At 36.4% G+C, this 21,701-nt stretch overlaps 1 protein-coding gene across 2 annotated transcripts in view; it reads right to left on the reverse strand.

Moving 5' to 3' along the window:
- LOC149252924 (uncharacterized) overlaps window positions 1–21,701 on the reverse strand; it is a 55,899-nt gene that overhangs the window by 3,148 nt on the left and 31,050 nt on the right. For both annotated transcript variants that reach the window (XM_089459833.1, XM_089459832.1), the window contains one exon: window positions 737–1,838. In XM_089459833.1, coding sequence (XP_089315959.1) covers window positions 737–1,838 — 1,102 coding nt within the window. The remainder of the gene's footprint in view (window positions 1–736; window positions 1,839–21,701) is intronic.

The raw sequence follows: 21,701 nt of genomic DNA on the forward strand, positions 1-21,701 counted from the left end.
AGGACAACCCTAACATATATGAACTTTATCTAACTGTAATGAGACCAGGTTGCATTTTATCGAGCTGTGAAGGGACCAATAACTATATCTGGAGTGGGAGACTTGGATTTTCCTATCATGATGGAAAATGTATGTTTGAATTTACATAATCAAACGATATTCATAATTTTTAAGACGTGCTGTGATGGCCTCAACAGGGTTTAGGTCATAAAAATATTGATTTGCTGGCCTTGGCTGGGGCATCCACTAATAACCAGAAATGCAGTTTTGTTACATCTTCAATTAATATCGATTCATTAAAAAGGCGCTTATTATTTTAATTATTACGTCTTTTTATTTTAATTTTTTTTGGAATGCTAAGTTTGAGCACTGTAATCTGAGGAATTTGAGTGCTTACGAGTGCTTCAGGAGTTTTAAGAGTACTAAAATTCATTTATAAAAACACATTTTAAAGTATGAAAATTCCTGATATCCCTAAAATTTTCACTCTGATCATTAGACTGCTCCTTAAAAAAGTGATTAATTTGCCATGGCAAAGGGTATTGATTGCAAAGGGCATTGATTAAGAAGCGGTAATACCAATTAAGTCAGCTTGACTGCTCCTAAAAAAGAGTGATTGATTTGCCCCGTTAAAGGGTTATTGATTGGGAAAGGACAATGATTAAAAGAAAGGAGTAATACCAGTTAATTCAGCTTAAATATCAAATGGGGCGAATGCTGCAAAGATTTCACATACTGAATTTTCTGTGAGTGCTTTGATAATGTCAGTGGGACGCCAAAGACGACTTCGACGCCCAGGAAAATGCTTGGACTCTTGATCGATTATGTCCTTCCCAATGTCGCGCAGATGATCGTGCATTCTTATCCGGTTCTTGACATCCACCTGAATCAAGCATTTTTGTTCGAGAGTCTCAAACCCTAACCAGCCACTCCACCCGGACGCATCCCATATACGTATAGCTGTATCTTTGCCTTCCCCCGCCAAATAGCAAGCAGCGTCCAGGAACATTGATTTCTCTTCTTCATCAAGTGCTTCAACTGTGATTTTCAGCCTTTCTTTGATATTCCAAGGCAGAATTCTAGAAATCTTGCCCAATATAGCTTCCCATACTTTTCTATCAGCTTTGCCATATAGATGACTCCCAAATGTTTCCAAAGAGAGCGGCAATCCGTCTAAGATCTCTACAAATTTTATGACCAAATCATCAAAACCAAGCTTAGGCCGGGCACTGAGAAACGCATGGCGGCAAAAGAGCTCTATTGCCTGATCTTCGTTGAGTCCTGTAGCTTCATATATCATAGAAATTTGCGCGAGCTCCAGTATTCTCTTATCTCGAGTCGTGACTAACACTCTGCAACTTGGCCCAAGAACTTTGGTAACCATTAAAGCATCTAATTGATCAAAATTATCGACATTGTCCAGAACAATAAGAATGTTCTTCGCTTTATTCAGACGCCTCCTCATGAAGACTTTGCCTTCGTCTATGCTCTGAATTTTACAGTCGAAACGCAGTAGATCCGCCAGAATTATTTCCTGCACTGCGGTTAAACCATCCCTATCAATTAATTCTTTGACATCCTGTAAGAAGGTAGCAGCTATGAAATTAGAGCGGATTCGATTATATGTAGCTTTGGCAAGAGTGGTTTTTCCCACCCCTCCCATGCCTACAATGCCTACCACAGTGGCTTTCTTTTCATCTGGATTTGACAACAACAATGCTTCAAGTTGATCCACCCTTTCGCTCAGGCCAACTGGGAATTTCGCTACTTCTAGCGGTACATCATTAACCTCCTTTAGAACATCCTGGACTACTTTCTTCAACAGCTTACCTTCTTGACTGCAATCCAGAATAGCGTGTCATGTGACGAATTTTAATAAAATGAAAACTCAAACAGGTGTAAGTGAAATCAGAATAAAATGAAAACTTAAACAGTAATGAAGTGAAATCTGAAAAGGAATGAGGAGAAGAGGATTTTTTTATTTGTAGTGAAATCAGACAGCGTTTTCACATTATAGTTCATTATCTCAAAATATCATGATAATTTTGTGAGTTTGCCAATGTAATCAATCATTTGAAGTGATTGATTGCAGAAGTATAAGGAGTATATCTATTTTACCTCTCTGGATTTGAATTCTGTACTTCTTATGACCTCCTTTGAAACATATATTTTTAACCATTAAAAATACTCAAGTAAAAACTATCCTTTCATGATTATTTCATATGTTCAGGATTTAAAAATATATTCTCTAATTAACAAAAATCACAATCATCTATAAAATAATAAAAGCATAAAGACCAATCAGATCTGGTTATAGTATGAGTTATGAAAATATTTTGTGAGGAGCGACCAGGAGCCCAGATTCAATCCAGCTTTGGAGAGAGTCTGTGAACTTCTTGATTCCTGAATTTGTAAACCTCATTAAAATAAGGTAAAATAATTTTTTTATACAGTTTAAATCTCTCTAAGGGAGCAAAATGAAAATCCCTTTATCCATTAAATTACTAACAACAAGTCACCTCCATGTGTATATGTGATGCATTTCCCCAAAATAGTTGCAGACTTAAAAACCCTAATGTTAAAAAAATGGTATAAGAACCCTAATGTATAAGAACAACCTTTGCAGTTGCTCTCCATTTAAACTAGGACGTACCTCAACAATCTTTTCTTCGCTCGAATATCGACTATTTTGCAATTTTTTTTCGGGATTCTTTAGTACAGTTCTTGCAGGTTTCCTAGGGCTCCATTTTTCATTTACCAGTACATTTGAAAACCTAGTGCCCATCAGTTGGGTTTGATTGGCCTCAATTTCTCAAATGCGTCTTAGGGCGTGAATTGAAGCAGATTGAGGCTGGGAAAGCTGGGCACGTGAAAGTTTGAGGGTGCGGCCATCTAATTTGAGCATTGACATATTTCCAATACCATTGGCCTATACTTTCAAACTTCAGAATCGATGCGGAGGCTTGCAGTAGACTTACTGTGAGGATTATCAGAGTTAATTTCCAGCTGGTTACATTATTTTTTCAATTGATTTTTCACGAAAATGCATTTTACTGTTTCAATTGTGGGTGTGGCGATCAATGGAAAAGAGAACCTCCAGAATGGTCAAGGAAGACCAAGCATATCTTGATCTTCAATGATCTTTGGGATGGTGTCTGTGACGGTTCCACCCAACCAACAACAGATTAAGAGTTTTCTAAAGATCCATATAACTCACTTAGAACTAGAGTTGATTCAATTGCTGATAAAGCTCTTCGATTTGATGATCCCATAGCCTTTTACCCAGCCAGCATGACATTGACGCTAATAGTGTGAAGATATACATTGCTCTCACAAACTTCATTATGGCCGTCCACCCCCACAATCTCACTATCTTGAATCACTTCAAGGTTTTGGATATTTGAAAAACCCTCAATTCTGACTGTTTGGAAGAGAAAATTGTTGAATGTGATAAGAGTTTTGGAAAGAAGACATTTTAGGTGGAGAAAATTGTTGAATGTAATAAGGGTTTTGGAAAGAAGACATCTTAGCCCACTAGAGAGATTGTGTACCTTGATCAAAATGGCAAGAATCAATCACATATTCCAGAGGAGAAGGCAGTAAGAGAGGAGAGAGGATGTGGAAAGGAGAAATCTAGAGACAAGGGGTAAGCACAAAAAAGGTGAGAGGTCTGATTTTCAGTATGTTCAATGTGGTAATAATAGACATGAAGCAAAATCATGCAAAATCCCATGGGAGAAGATCAAAGACAAGCAAGTAGAAAATGAAGACAAAGGTAAAGCACCTAAATCTGCTCATTTGGTTGTTGCTCATTGCAATATTGATATGAATGAGAATTTGTTCAATATGAATGAGAATTTGTTCAAAGCTTCATTTCATTCTTGGAGAGATGCATGGTTGCTTGACATTGGTACTACTTGCGACATGGCATTATGGTAAAGATTTTAATTTATTTTGAAGAATTGGATGATAATGTAGAGGGTGCAATGTACTTTGGTTTTAGTCTTGAACCTATGGGAATTGGCACCATCATGCTCAAATTTCCTAGATTCTTACCTTCTTTTGCATGATATTCTTTAGCTTCTTGAGTTGTGGAGGAACTTGCTGTCTCATTCACATACAATAGCAAAAGGCCATTCCATTTGCATGTTCAATGTAAAATTTGAAATAATGAGGTCTTTTGATAACATGGTCATCATGACAAGATTGAAGATTGATAATATGTTGAAGTTGAAAAGGACATCTGCACAAACAGAAAATGATGAATACTTTCTCATTGTGATGAAAGTACATTGTCATTTAGCCTCTTGTGGCATGCTAGATTTAGGCACATCAATTATGATGGTCTTCATGTGTTGAAGAGAAATTATGTTTTTGTTTTTCCCAACATTTTAAGAAACTTGAAGCAATGTTAGGCATGTATCCTTGGCAAACACGACAAGCATTCATTTCATAATTCTACTTTCAGGGCGCATAGAAAGCTAGAGTTGAAACTTGAAACACTATGACTTTTGTGGCCGCATGCCTATTCCACATGTTTTTGGCAATATATAACTTTTATTCATGACTACACTATGATGTGCTTAATTTATTTATTGAAACAAAAACCTCAAGCTTTTGAAGTATTCAAAAAAATTTACCTATGAACTGAAAATAATGCTCAATCTCATATTGGCACCTTTGTACTCATAATGGAGGGGGATGCACTTTAAATGAGTTTGAAAACTATTTTCGCCGACATGGTATTAAGAACCAACTACTATTCCACACAATCTTCAACAAAATGGTGTAGTAGAAAGAATGAACAAGCCACTCTTGAATATGGTACATTTAATGTTATCTTTCGAGAATAAGTTGTTGTTTTTGGCTAATGCAATTCTATGTGTAGCATATGTGAAAAATAGGTGTCCATCTCATGCTTTTGGGAATAAGACTTCAAAGAAACAAACTTGGTGTAAGGAATCAAAAGTGCATCTACTTGGGGTACTCAAATACCACAAAGGCATGCCATATTTATGATGAGGTAAACAAAAAGTTCATTCTCTTCATAGATGTGGTTTTTCTTGAATCCATTAAGAATGACAAGATTGTTGTGTGGCAACTTGATCATCTAGAGAGACACACGCATGTAAAGATGTATCACGAGCTTGATGACGAGATTCCACATTTTGAAGGGGGTCCCTATCTTGGACAATCTCTAGAATCTCCTTGAAGTGCCATCTTCCCCTTATGAAGAAGATATAACCACCTCATCAAAATATGAAGTTTAAATGGAAGATATGATTGAAAGGATTGAAAAGATAACCTTGATGAAAATTCAACACCATCTCAATCAGTTGAACATCTTAAATCTTCTAAAAAATGTCCACCAAAGTGACTCATATAGAAACATGAAAGTATTCATGCATATGAGGTTGGAAAAACGAGAATTCAACAAGACAAGATGGAGGTGATGTACATAATTCAGATTTAGGTAATGTAAATAATATAAATGTTTCATACATGACTGTGAATTGAATTTATCTACTAACATTGAACCAACTTCCTTTGAAGAAGCTACTTCTCATGATGAGTAGAAAGAAGCCACACAAGAAGAGTATGATGCTGTCATCAAGAATGGGACATGGAAGTTGGTAGATTTTCCATTTGAAACAAAACCAATTGGACGTGCGTGGGTATACAAGAACAAGTACAAATTACAAGGCCCAATAGACAAACATAAAACAAAGTTTGTGGCAAAAAAAATTTCTTAGAAAGAAGGGACATACTATGAGAAGACTTTTGGCCCCACAACAAAATGGACTAGCATTTGTGCATTGTTGGCTTTGGCAACACTAAATAGGTAGAAGACACATCACATGGATAAGAAGATAACCTTCTTGAATTGAGACTTGAAAGATTTATTGTGAAAAGTAGATGTCTCAACTGGAAGGATTTATTGTAAAAAGTCAATAACGGAAAGTATGCAAATTTATCAAGTCTTTCTATGGCCTAAAGCACACCTCATCTATGATATGATAAGCTAATTGAATATCTTTTGAGGATCAATTTTCAAACATTTTAATCATGATAATGCAACTTTGTTTCTCAAGAAAGTTGGCAAAATTATTGTATTTCTTGTGGTGTATGTAGATAATATTTTGATAACAAGGAACAATGAAGAATATATTGTATTCATAAACAAAGAACTAAAGAAGGGTTTTGAGAAGAAAGACATGGATTTTCACTACTACTTGGGCATTGAAGTAACTAAAAATCCAAAAGCATGTATTCATCTCCTAAACAAAGTACATTGTTGAAATAGACATAGCTAATTATAATCCTATCTCTATTGCAATGGAACAAAATCTAATGCTAACACCAAAACAAAGACATAAATTTGAGGATGGAACTAAATATAGCTAGTTTGTGGAAAGCCTTCTTTACCTTATTATTACCAAACCAAATATTTCATTTGTAGTTGGGATTCTTTTCAATTTCATGCAAAAGCCTTGTGAAGGACACTAGTGTGATAGAAAGAGAGATAAAGTACTTGAAAAGAACAATCTCAAGACTTTGGGCTCAAATACTCTAAAGTGGAAGACTCAAAACTAGTTGGCATTCAAATTCAAACTTTGATGGGGATAAGAAGAATCGAGTTTCTACTTCAGTATACCCCATGAATCTTGGATCAACAATTATCTCTTGGAGATCACACAAACAATCCATTCCAATAGGTTCCACTATAGAGGAAATGTATGTGGATACTACAAAAGCACCAATAGAGATTGTGTGGCTACTAGAGGACTTGCAAGAGAAATAAGTGAATGCTACTCTACTTCTAATCAATGACACTTCTACAATCAAGCTGGCTAAGAATCCTAGATTTCATATGATTGAACCAAGCACATAAAAAATATGTAGAGGCTAAGACCATTCAACTGCTATACTATTCCACAAATGAATAAATTGCAAACATATGCACAAAAGTGCTTGGAAGAGAAAAGTTTGAAAAGTTTAAAAAGATGTTTGGACTTATAAACACCCCTTCGAATTAAGGGAGGAATGCCAAATACCTAATCCTTGGAATTATGGTATTATAAATATTACTATAATTAGTTAATTAGAAGAAATAAAGAGTCATCTAGGTGAATAGGAACAACCATTCTCAAACACATTGGAAGATTAAACATAAGGTCATTTATGTATGTATATATACTTGATTTTCATTAATAAAATATATATAACGCATGGAATTTCAACTTACTCTTGTCATCTTTGAAGCAATATTGATTCCTGGCTATCCATATCCCCCAACCAACTATAAGAGGAAGATCTCTATAATTGGAGGTTGATGGATTGGAGAGCCAATCTTTAGTGCTTATTCTATAATGTTTCTTGTCCAAGCATTGGATAGTCCCATGACTTTATCTACCTTTTTCGAAACTTTGAAGATAAAGAAGTAGCAAAAAAAATTAGAAGTAGCCATGATGCAGCTTAGGGTCCATGTCACAAAGGTATGATTAAATCCCAAATGGATGAGTAGAAGTATAAGATATAGCCAACTTACTCTCTTGAAGATTTTGGAGAGATCAACCTTTAAGGTAAGAGCATTTCGATTCCAATTTTTGATAGAGTGCAACCCCTCTTGAGATATACCAATTATTGCATGGATCTATTGTTCTTTTAGAAACCCAACTTGATTCACGAAAATGTGGTTTGGGATGATTCTTTTTATCCTTCAAAAAATTAGTTTGGAGATAATTTTCTACACATTATTATCGAAAGAGATGGGCCTCAAATTTTTAAAAATTGAAGGGTTATCTAACTTGGGAACCAATTCTAGGAAAGTAGTGTTAACGGAAGTCAATGTTGACTATTGGAGTGAGAATACTCAACCACCTTCCAAAGGTTGTTTTTCAATAAACACATAGTATCTCAGAAAAATTCAATTGAAAGCCTATCTAGACCTAGGATTTTATCTGTTAAGGAACTATGTAAGGTACTAAGAAGTTCCTCCAAAATTTCAACCATTAGGATTTTATTTGAAGCTTAGAAAGAAGCTAGTGATTGTTTAAATAACATCAATGGTGGCTTTGGTTTCTTCTTTAAAAAGAGTGTTTAAGTAATGCACACCTTTTTCTACCATTTTTGAGAATGAATAAACTTTGCTCCCATCTATCTTCTTAATTCCCTGGATCATGTTGATATTTTCAACTGTTTGAAAATAGCGAAAAACTTTTGTGTTATCTTTTTCTTTTCTGTAAGTCAACAGAAAGGATTTATATTACTTCGATAAAACACAATACAAAATGGTAATTGGTTTGCCAGATTGAAAACCAAACCAACTATAGAGATAGACTGTCTTAATACAAACTCTATCAAAGAAAACCATTAAGTTCTTCTGTCTCTTGTTCCATTTAAAAAAATTACTATTATGACTATAATCCCTATTAGCTCTGCCTAGCTAGTATACCTGATTTCCAGACCTAAAATTAACAAAAAAAACTACTAGAATTCATACTAAAACTAATATCTAAGCAATCTATTATCACAGTAAACCATAACAGAGTTGTCACTTTCTCGAACCTCATTCTGCAGGAACCTCGGCAGTCAGAGTTTTCGTAGGAGCCATTATTGGAGTCATTGCCATGGGGATGCCAGAGCCTCCTACCTCTCTTGCCTTAACTTCCTGATGTGTGCTAGTTCTCCTTTCGCTTCCCCAAAGTAATGTCAGTGTTATCTATTTACTTTAAATAAATACTAAACATGTTGTGCAGGTTGCTTATACGGTCATCCTGCAACTTCTCAATATTTACAAAACATATTCAATTCTTCAAAGCCACTGATTGATGGCCCTCAATTGACCTAAGGTATCATCTTGGCCTCTGACCCTTCCGCTTGCATCTTTCCTATAAGGGTCTTCACATGTTAAGCAGTTTCCAGCGTTCTGTGATAGAGGGTCACGCAGATCCTGGTTTTTCCAGTGTCAACAATCCAGTCGACCTCCTCCTCAATTTTTCTGTCGGGAACAACCCTCCTATGCTGGTGAACTTCATTTTCCAAACCTTCACCACGTATTTTCCTTTCGGCGGGACAATAGAGTGAAAATCCTCTGTTGTTATCCTTGTGGTCGTTTCCATGCAGGTGTGTTTACTGCAACCCTCACCTTGTGCCTTTGCTCTGGGTCTTCGCCTTGGCCTACCCACTGAATATCTAACTCTTCATATCCTCAACTCGACTGCCCTTTCCAACTCAAAATTGATTCTTATCGGTTCCCTACTATTCCAACAATCCTCAATTATAAAGCATAGGTCGAAAGAGAGGGCATCCAACCAAGAATTTAAAGCCTTTATGGCTATACTTCCCTGTCCTACATGCTTTTAGGTACTTACCATCACAACCTTCGCAACCTCCGATCAACCGGTGATAGGATCGTCATCCCATGCAAGCCTACTCCATAACTCCCTTTCCTTTGCCAGTCTCAACAAATTTGATAAGCTCATTATAGCCATTTTCCACCCCTCGTACGTATCCTCTGCAATTATCGTACCTTCCCACCTCTCGTTCTCCTCCTTATCATTTATGAATCACCCTACATGAAAAACCTTGATGTAGGTGTTCATAACTTCACATTTAGCCGCCACCTTGTACATGAAATTTTTCCGCGTGTCCTATATCATGCCTTGTTTTGTTATTCCTCTCTCATTCATAATATAAGATTTAATCAATCTTGTGAGTAGGTGGAGCTATGCCCAAGCCCTGACCCGTCTTTGCGTTGTACTCAATGTCAACTACCGTGGAGTTTTCCTTTTCCACCAACTTCCAGCAATCATCCCTTAGTTGTACCTCCTGGAGTTCCGGCCATGCCACGTCCTTAAGTATCTATGAGCTGGAAACCCCTTCATTGGCCAGCATGTCCTCCATCGCATTCAATAACATTCAGACCAAGTTGAATTCCACTGTAATCAAAGTAGCTAGGTGTTGTTGAATGCGCTGGGTTAATTGTGATAGACATAAGTTTCTCATCACCTTACTTACCTACTAGCCACATTGCAACCTCCTTGCCGCTTGGATGGCAATCGTCGAGTCTCCCTCAATAGTGACATTGATCATTCTCTCTCGTACCAAAATTTCCAGCCCTTGTTCGAGGGCATGGAATTCAGCTGAATTGTTAGAAGCATGTCCCAAGTTGATGAAATATACCCTACAAATTTTCCCTCTCCAATCTCGTATAACTCCTTCAACACCTGCTTCACAGGTGTTTCCTTTTGAAGCCCCATTAAAATTTAGCTTGAAGAAGCCCTAGGGGGAGGAATCTAGATTGTTGGACTATTATGCAACCAAATCACAAAATAGAAGAAGAGATAGATTAACGACTTCAAAATTAGCCTCTTCGAGAGGTCAACCTTCTTTACATTACGCAAATGAACAATTCTTGGACGATTCAAATGAAAAAAGCTCATTTCTATATATAGGAGTCTAAGGGGTCACAATATAATCATAGCCGACATAACAATAATAATGTAAGGGCACAATAATAACAATAGTGGGCTTCTATGGGGCACAATAATAACAATATGGGGACTGCATGGGCACAACAATAACAATAAGGGGGCTACATTGACAATAACAATGAAAGAATACACTAGTATTATAGGGACCTAACATGCCCCTCTCCTTCAAAAAAGTATTGTCCTCAACGCTTGAGTAGTTATGGATGCTTCTATATAAAATTCTCATCCTCCCATGTGAAATATTCAACGGGTAAGTTCTTCCACTTGACGTGATACTCTAAAATTGATTGATTCGTAGTTTTCGAGTTCTTGTTTCTGTGACAGCTTCAAGTTCCAATATGATTTTTCCTTCCTCGTCAAGTTCTGGCAATATTGTTTGCACTGTGAGTTTGTCACCTATAACCTTCTTTAAGCATGAAACATGGAAAACTGGGTGCAGTCAAGAGGATGCAGGAAGCTCCACTTTGTATTCCATAGTACCAATCTTTTGCAACACCTTGTAAGGACCATAATACTTTGGTGATAATTTATTATCCTTCTTAGCTTGCTTGGGGGACATTTTTTTGTATGCTTGTATCTGTAAAAATACCCAATCACCTACATCAAAACTTATTTCGTTGCGATGTTGATCTACCTGTTGTTTCATTATATTATGCACCAAAGTGAGGTTATCCTTTAAGAATTGGAGAACTTGTTGTTGATGCTCTAGGTGATCTTCCACTGCTTGAACCTTAGAATTTTCTCTTAAATATGATATGATAGACGGTGGATGATATCCTAAACGAAGATCCAACTTGGTGAAGTAATTTGCTCCATGTAATTCATCCAATAATTCATCAATGACGGGAATGGGAAATTTATCTTTAATAGTGAGCTTGTTGAGCTCCCTATAATTCAGACACATGCACCATGATCCATCCTTCTTGTGCACCAATGCCATTGGCGCAGAGAAAGAACTTTGACTAGGTTGAATTATACAATCTTATAACATTTCTACAACCATACGTTCAATTTCACTCTTTTGGGCATAGAGATATATGTAAGGCCTGATGTTTGGAGAAACACTTTCTGGAATCAAATGAATAACATGATCATGATCACGAATAAGTGGGAGTCCTTTGGGAGTCTCAAATACCTTGGAATGATTGTCCAATACTTTTTGGAGATATGGAGAAATAGATGATTTCGATGTTTGAACCTCTAATGAACATAATTGTGCAATTATGCCACGTTGTTCTTTATTTAGAAGCTTTGTCATTCCATTAGAGCTTATTATCTTTCTTGGTTTCCCTGTGATACTCCTTAATTCAACTTCCTTTCCTTCCCAAAAAAATGTAAAGAAAATTTCTTGAAAAATAAAAGTTATTGTACCCAAAGATTGTAACCATTGGAATCCTAGCACAACATCAACATCACCCATTGGAATGGAAAGCATTGGACTTTTCAATACATATTCTCCCATGGATAGCTTGATATTATGAAACTTTCCATAACAATTTATGGTTCCTCCATTTGCAACCATCATTTGACTCTCTGGTGCTAGATATAGGAAGAAATTCAATTCCTTGGCTATCTTACAATGAATAAAATTATGGGTACTACCCGAATCAATCAACACTATTACCTTTTTCTTCTTGATATGTCCTTTTATCTTGAGAGTTTGAGGAGTGGTAATCCCTACCAATGCATGACAAGATATGGTCGGATTCATTTATTCTTTCTCTGAGGTGAGTTCTTGGTGTATATCCTCTTCTTTTGACATTTCTTGTTCCTTTTATTCCTCCTCTTCAAAATCTATGTGATTTATTTTATTCTCAACACACTGATGACCTTTAGTGTATTTACTATCACAACTGTAACAAAGCCCTTTTGCTCTTTTTTCTTCCAATTGTTGTGGTGTCAACCTCGTAGGTTGTGGAAGGCTAGAAGAAACAACACTTTCATCTTTATAGTTGTGAGTGGTAAGCTTCCTTTTTGCCATAATTTTGCTTTCAATTTTTCTTGTCAACCTGAGTGCCTTCTCCAGTGAATCAAGTTTCCAAAGGTGAACCTCATGTTGGATGTTATCCTTTAAATTCCCTATGAAGACATCAATCCTATTCTCCTGTGGAATATCATTTACCCTTATATTCAATTTTTGAAAGTCATCAATGTGCTCTTCCATTGAACCCTTTTGTTTGAGATTTATCAATTGGCTAAAGAAAATGTTGCTCTTTGTATCCTCATAATGTGCTATCATTTCCTTCGTAAAAATTGGTCAAGTGACAAGTGGTTTACAAGAACAAAGCCATTGATACCATACAAACTGATTGGGTTCTAAATATAAATTTGCAATGCGTACCTTTTGTGTGTGTTGCACATTATGAAGATCAAAATATTGCTCCATTTGTAGTATCCATGTTATCAGATCCTTGCCATCAAACTTCCTCATATCGATCTTTGGAATATGGTGAGTCTTCAATCCAACATTAGATTCTATGAAATCATGATTAAAAATTCTTTTTTTCTCATCATGAGTTTCATCTAATACCTTTTCGCCATTAGGAAACATTTCTTGTAGCAACTTTGTTAAACCTTCCTTCGAACCTTCCATGTCTTTTTTTAAACCATTCTTCAAATCTTCCATGTTGCCTTTCATTTTTTCTTCTATGTCATCCTTCAAACCTTCCATGTATGATTTTAAACTATTCTTCAAACCATCCATCTTAGCTTCCATTTCATTTTTGGCTACTCTTTGTAAGAGCGAAATTTGTTGCACTTAGTCTCGTAATTTTGATATATCATGTTGTATTTCTTCCTCTTCTTCGTGCGTCATAGTAGAGATTTTTGGTTGCTTACTAGTTGTTTCCATTTTCTTGCGTCGAGGCATTTTGAAATCAAACAATGACATATATGCTTCATTGTTTCCTTTGAATCACTTCAAACTGATTTTTTCAAACAAAAATTATGCAATTTTTAAAAAAATACACACATTTTTCTTGCTTTTAGGAGCTCGATACATAAATGATTGTAACTCTGTAATTTCAGATCTCCAAGTTCTAAAATTTCTTCCTGTGATAACTCTTTGAGTTCTATTTCCAACCCCGCAAGTCTGATCAAGATTGGATTCTTCAAGAAAGAGTTATGCCAAATCAATCACGATGACCTGATTATGCATTGGTTCATTAGAGAGAAGTTGTACGACATGTCACGTGTCACTGTTTAAACCTTAGGCCCTGAAATTGCTACAGGAAAAACTACATTTCGTGCACTTTTAGAAATTTTTTACAGGATTCAAATACGATGCTTGAAACGAAAGTTATGATGATTTTCCCTAGGTCACATGTTTGAGACAAAATTCATTTTTCCGCAAAAACCATAACTTCCTCAGAGCATATCTCCGAAAATATAGCGAACCAAGATTTGAAACCTTTTCACGAAGTTCTTTGAGATTTCGGCTCCACATGGTAAAAGTTTAAGCTTCTAAAGCCTTGTAAAAAAATATTATAGCTAAAATGCCAAGATGACATGTTTGAAAAAGCGAAACCCTAGAATCCAAAGATCTAATACCAAATTTTATGCAACTAGCTCACAAAATAGAAGAAGAGATAAATCAACAACTTCAAAATTAGCCTCTTCGAGGGGTAACCACCTTTACATTACGCAAATGAACAATTCTTGGATGATTCAAATGACAAAACCTCCTTTCTATATATAAGAGTCTAAGGGGTCACAATATAATCAGAGCCGACATAACAATAATAATGTAAGGACACAACAATAACAATAGTGGGCTTCTATGGGGCACAATAATAACAATATGGGACTACATGGGCACAACAATAACCATAAGAGGGCTACATTGACAATAACAATGAAAGAATACACTAGTATTATAGGGACCTAACATGAAACCAGATGGATTCGAGGTTCCTTGACCCGGGTTACTTGTGAACCAGGATTGTCCTACTCAACTAATTTTAGGATTCTTGCTTCATATGGTGATGGTTAGTCATCAGAAACCTTAACTCTTCTACTAATAATTGTTTCCTTTAGTTGGAAGGAATTTTTTTGTGTTATCATCTCCAACTTATAATCACATTGCTTTGAATCTTTATTCTCCATTCCTTTCCTTTGTTGGTAATTTTTCCTCCTATTTTCCTCAACCATCTTGATTTCAATTTTCTAAGTGATTGAAAGGTACGACATTTCCCTCTCCTTGGTAGTAGAGTTCCATTTTTTCCTTGGTTTCCTCAAGCAATATATCATCATTCTTCCTTTTCTCTTTATACTAGCTAATAGCCACTTGCTTTTCCATTTCAATGTTTTCACGAAATGATTTTATGGAGGAAGGGTCAAATGGCCTCCAACTTTGATTTGTAAATTGTCGTGGATATTTCAATGGATAATTTATTGCAACAAATTTGATAAAAATAGCTTAAATCTATACTATGAAGGCTAAATTATTTTAGATTCTAGATTTGTTAATTATTGATTTTTTGTTCATACATGAAATAGATAAAATGTGGAAAATAGAGAAGCACAAGATACAATCACTGATTTGGGAGGATCCAAAAAGGCCTAAAATTCAAAGTTCCTAAAAAACTTACAAAAACATTTCCATATCGAAGAACTCAACAAGACGATTCCAACACAACTTGAATTGTGTCAAACAGATTCCATATGAAGAAGTTATGATGTTTTGAAGATTTTGACCAACAGGGGAAAAGTCAAACTTACCAAGACACGTGGCAACATCTAGAAGTGACATGTGGCAATACAAATAGGGTGATGTGGAAACATTTAGGCTCGACATGTGGAATAGCATGGAGATGACATATGGCATTGAGTTAACAATGATGTGGTAGGCAAAGGTTGATGTGGTTAATTGGGTGTAAGTTGTACCAATCAGAGGTTGCAACGTGGCAACCTTCTAAAGGAAAAAGATGCTTGAGATCCAAGCCACAACAGCTAGTGAGCAGGTGAATGGACTTGGTTTAAAAATATCATACAAACGGACCCAATGGGGTTTGACCCCGTGAACATTGGAGCCATGTGACAATGCCCCCACCAATGGGATATGAATGACAATTGTAACAAAACAGTGGAATATTATATTTAAGAAAAAGTCATAACTATATACCAGAAATGGCGAGGTTTGCGGGTTTTACTTCGGGACCTTCAGATAACCGACAACACACGTCCTCCCATATTCCATAAACGACAATGTATATGCACGTGGTCGAGATTTATATGATTGGGTATCATTATATAGTTGATGATGATGATGATGGTTAACGTCCACTGAGACCAAATTGGTCTATCGAACCTATAATTTTCTTAGTTTTTAATTGTCTGGCTCCTCGTCATTCTTGGCGAGATTGGTGCTGTAGCTTTCTTTTTTTTCTCTATGGTCTTCCAACTTCCTTTATCTTGCATCTCCTTCATCTCTTCTGGTTCTTGGGACATTGGTGTCTTAGCTTCACGATCTGTTGTGTTTGTCCTTTTGAAGATAGTCGGAGAAGAAGTTTGGTCTAGGAGATCTGCTTCGCTGTTAAATGAAGATTTATTTTGTGCGGTATTTGAATCCTCATAATTGTTGATGCTTGAGGGGTTGTCGAGTTGGGGGCTTCCCCCCTGCTTGTTTTGAGAGTTGTTTCTTTCTTGCCCGATTTCTTGTGATTCAAAGTTTTCTCGAGAGTATTCTTCTTTGATAACAATGTAGTGTTCTTTTTGTGCTCCTTCCCACCATGTAGATTTGTGGTGATTTTTTCTAGCATTTTTCTGGGAGGGTTTTGGGCAATTTTTGGCTAGATGACCTGTCTCAAAGCAGGATCGACATCTGAAGAGGACACTTTCATAATCAAGTTTCTGGTTCCACACATAGTCTTTACTTGTTAGGTTTATTTCAGCTGGGAATCCAGTGTTGAAGTCCATTTCCACACAGATGCGTGCATAGGTGGTTCTGGCATATTCCTTTGTTTCTGGGCACCTGCAGTAAAATTTCCCAATTGCATTTCCAATGGCTTTTAGCAAGGAGAAATTCCAGAGATGCAAGGGTAGGTTTGGCAATCTCACCCAAACTGGTGCTGAGGTTATGACTGTTGTTGAGGGATCGAATGATGGGTTCCATGGCTTCATGAATAGACCTGAGTTTTTCCAAAACCAAGAGCCAGAATCTAAAATACATTGTCTGCTTTCAGGGTTTTCAAAATCTACTATAAAGAAACCCCTAACACAGGGGTAGATATTAATTGCATCAGAAATAAGAGGCTTCCATACTTCCGAGATCCAACTGTGGAGAGCTGTCAGCGACGACCAAAAACCGTTGAACCGACAGATTAGGGCACTTTCAGAAAACTTCATAACCTCATCGACTGAGGCATGGACCACCTGGATAGTGGGAGCTGAGGCTTCATTGACGATATGGGTAGGAGCTTGCCCCCCCAAAGGCAGACGGAACTGAACCAGCAGTTATTTTCGTGAAGCTGGGAGCCATCTGAAGCAAAAGATACCTAGCCGCAAGAGATTAGACCCTGCCGCAGAAGATATCTAGCCGCATAAGATACTTAGCCGCATAAGATACTTAGCCGCAGATGATTAGAAGAAGATACCTAGCCGCACATGGGAAAATTTATATTAGTCATGGTATATATTAAGGTTTGGCTATATTAATTTTCCAACGCAATGAGTTATAACTTATAACATGTTTTATATTTAGCATTGAATTGAGTATCGTTATATAGTTATAAATATAATGCATGTGGGCAAATTTATATTGGTCATGGTATATATTATGGTTTGGCTATGTTAATTTTCCAACGCAACGAGTTATAACTTATAACATGTTTTATAATTAGCATTGCTATTGTTATATGGTTATAACAAAAGGTTTTAATCCATGCCATATATATATTATGGCTACAACAAAGGGCCTATTTTTATATGATTCCAATGGGTTGGGCCGCAACCTCCGTGGGCTCAACCCCAGGGTTGCGAACCCCTAACTCTTTATATATGTAAAACATATTATCATTGTGACAAGGCTTTGGGTTGTAATATTTTTTTCAGAGTTCAGAGCTTTAAGCTCATTTTTTTTATGCCTGTGTATTTTGTAACAAAGCAGTTTTTGGAGCTCGAATTTGCAACAATCGAAGGAGGTTTTTGGTGGAATTTTGGAGGCCACTTCCTCGTAGTAGAGAGCTTATTTTTGTTGTAGTTTATGGGGGCATTTTCGTGATGTAATAAAGCATTTTTGAAGCTTAGCATCTGAATAATAAAGAGGCCACTCTCTTGGAGGCAAGACCTAGAGACGTAGTCCACACTGGGCGCACTTCGTTATCAATTGGTTCTTGTGTTTATTCTCTCGACCTTCTACGTTTCATTTTAATTACATCTTCATTTAAGTCTTTCATGCTTGATTTAAGTAATTGTTGGTTTTATTAATCAATACATACTTGAACATTTTTACAAGCCAAGTCACTTTAAAATATCTATATCAAGTGGTATCAGAGCAAGATTGATGGTGGTTTGTGAGTGCACATGATAACCATAAGAAAATTCAAGCAAGGTGAAGGAACAATTTTATAAGGCAATCTAGAAATTGGATCAAGAAGCTTTACTCGAAGAATAGAGATATTGTCACAAGAAAGAGATCAAAATCGTTTTATATCCAAAGCAAAGTTTCTTGAAACTTTCATGGCGATGAAGGCCATGGTAGATGAAATTTATCGGGAATGGAAGAAGTCTGGAAAAGGAAGCTTATCGAAGAAAGTAAAAGATGAAGACTCAAAAATGACTTCTTGTTCTTATCACTCTCTTCATCATTCTCTTGGTGATTTTAAGAAACAATCTCAAGGTGTTGGATTGAGGTTGTTAACCAAGATGGGTTATGAGGGAAAGGGCCTTGGAATTTGTGGCCAAGGTATAATTGAACCTTTAAAGGTGAAAGAAAGACCTCACTATGCAGGATTGGGGTATGGTGAAGGGGAATGCTCCAAGGCAGTGGAAGCAAGGAATTTTCCAAAGGAAGAAACATTACAAGAACAACCTGTGAGAAGTGATGGCACATCACATTCAAGCATTGGTAAAGCATGCAAGATGTGCAAGAGAAGAATGAAGAGAAATTCTCATTTGTATGATCTGCACCAAAGATAATCATCGAAGGTATAATAAACCTGATTATTCTAATGTTTATTTTGATTATAAGAAGATTGGAAATGAAAAAAGATTGTAGTATAGGAAACCATGCACATTTTGTGGGTTGAATAACCATAGCATTGTCAAGTGTTGGAAAATAGTGGCTTTGTATAGGAAAGTTATGTCGACTAGGAAGGGGACACAACATAAAGACCCATCTACATACGGAAGGAAGAGAAGGGAAAGAAAGGATGGATGTTGAAAACCATTGCACTTATTGCAACAAAGGTGGACATCAGGAAGCTAAATGTTGGCAACTCCATCTAGAGCTTCATCTAAATAAGGACAAAAGACTAAAGCTTATTCATATTTGGTAAACATAGGGCTATTGAGGAGGCTCATGTATGTGAGAAAAACCTCTTCGCTCATGTCTACAAAGGTAGAAAAAGTAGGTTATCTAAAGCATGTAAATAAAGTAGTTTCATGTAAGCCTAACTATCATGTGTTTCAGGAAACACCGACACCAAAACATGAGAATTTGTCCTGGGAACCTGTTAAGAGAATTAAAAATATTGTTAGCTCATTTCCATTAACATCCTTGTATTTATTATCAATATTGTTGTGTTGTACATGGGCAGTAGTTGGAGTAATAAATACAAAAGGATGTGGGAAAATGAAAATGGGTAGCAATATGGTTTTAGTTGTCACGATTATTGTTGTACATCTTTTTTAGATGAAGCAGTTTCACAAAACAGGGTGGATAGATACTAAACAAATGGGGAGGTGTTTCCCTCACTTACTATCTGATTAATACCTTTTGGAGGTCCAAAAGCCTCTCAGTGGGGAGAATCCTAAGATTCAAAGTTCCCAAAACTTTACAGAAACAACATCATGTTGAAGAGCTCGACGAGACAATTCTAATGCAACTTAAATCGCATTGAACGAATCCCATATGAAGTTATGACCTTTTGAATATTTTGACCAACATGAAAAAAGTCAAACTTACCATGACGCATGGCAACATCTGGACATGACACGTGGTAGTACAGAAAGGGTGATGTGGCCACAGTTGGGCTCATTGACATGTGGAATAGCATGGAGATGACACGTGGTGTTGAGTCAATAGTGATGTGGCAAGCAGAGGTTGATGTGGTTGATTGGGAATAAGGTGAACCAATTAAAGGTTGCCACATGGTAGCCTCCGAAAGGCCAAAGAGGCTCGCGATAGGAGCCGCAACAGCTAGTGGACAAGTGAACGAATTTGGTTTGAAAATAACATTGGATGGAGCCAATGGGGTTCAACCCTGTGACCAATGAGGCCATGTGAAAGTTCCCTTTCCAATGGGCTATGAGTGACAATTGTAACGAAATAGTAGAATATTATATTTAAGGAATAGTCATAACTATACACCAAAAATCGTGAGGTCCCAGAGCTTGACCCTTGAATCTCCGTATAACCTACAACACATTACATGACAATGTATATGCATGTGGTCGAGAGTTATATGATTGGGCATCATTATATAAGTATAACTATAATATATGTGGGTGGATTTATATTGGTCATGGTATAAGTTATGGTTTGATTGTATTAATATTTCCAACATGCCAAGTTATAAGTTATAACAAGTAGTTTTATATTGGGCATGGTTATTGTTATATAGTTATAAAAAATGGTTTTAATCCATGCCATATATATATATATACCTCCTCGAGCTTGACACTGGGGCTACGAACCCCTAACTCTTTATATATGTAAAATGTATTTCCATTGAAACAAGGATTTGGGTTGTAATATTTTTGCAAAGCCAAGAGATTTAAGCTCATTTTTTTATGCAGGTTTATTTTGTAACAAAGCAATTTTTGGAGCTCATATTTGCAGTGATCGAAGAATGTTTTTGGTGGAATTTTGGAGGCCACTTCCTGGTGGCAAAGAGCTTAGTTTTGTTGTAGTTTATGGAGGCATTTTGGTCATGTAATAAAGAATTTTGAAGCTTAGCATATGAATAATAAAGAGGCCACTATATTGGAGGCAGGACTCGGAGACGTAGTCCACACTAGATGAAATATGTTATCAATTGGTTGTTTTGTTTCTCTTCTTTATCTTCTACATTTCATTTTAATTGCAACTTCATTCAAGTCTTTCATGCTTGATTTAAGTTGATTCTTGGCTTTAGTCTAATCGTACATACTGGAAATTTTTTACAATACAAGTCAATTTAAAAGATTCATATCAATCACACGCCAACCACAATGAACAAAAATATATGCTCTATGAAACCCTTACCAAAGAAATCCTAGCTGGAAGGTGATTGTACTTTGGTCTCGTTTGTTTGGAATGGAAATAATGAAAGTAAAAAGGAGAACACACTCTTTATGGAGTCACACGAGAAATGTAGCATGATATTCTACCATAGAACACTAACTCCCGCTATTATGTATCCCACTCCTAGTTGCTCTACTGTACAATGGAACAAGATACAATTGAATAAAATGGAACTTATTTTCCTCCCAGTGGCCCAGTTATAGCATTACCTGATAGCCAACTAGGGGTCATGTTTGAATCCTTCAAATCTCATCTAGAATTACAACTTTGACCCTTTTAGAGTCTTCTCATAGTCCTCATATGGCTAGCCTCTTTTCCATGACTAATGGGCACTGATGTGGCATCCACTCATGCCATGGTGGTCAAACATGGTGGGTTAACTTTTGAGAGGCCTAATTTTTGCATACAGACTTTGATTGATGCAATTCTTACCCTATTGGAAAAGTATCTTAGTTCAAAACAACAATGTGAGGTCCAATGCTAAACTGATAAAGTTTTACCCCTAAAAAATGTCATTTGAGACTTCAAAATGGACACAGAAGGTTTCATACCCCAATTCTCCAAACTAGATATTGTCAATAAAACTACTCCTATAAGTTGTTTTCTCCAATTTTTCCACTCTGAAAGCATCGAGGTAGATGAGAAATTATATAATGATCAAATCCAGATCAAAATTTCCTTTATTTTCTCCATAAAGGAGTCCTTTTCCAACCAAGTTAGTTTTAATTTAAAAGAGATAGGGTTTTTATTTTTAAAGGAGT

The sequence above is a fragment of the Pinus tabuliformis genome, chromosome 7, assembly GCF_031772625.1.
Source record: "Pinus tabuliformis cultivar Carrire ecotype Pingquan chromosome 7, CPIR1, whole genome shotgun sequence".
Taxonomy (NCBI): domain Eukaryota; kingdom Viridiplantae; phylum Streptophyta; class Pinopsida; order Pinales; family Pinaceae; genus Pinus; species Pinus tabuliformis.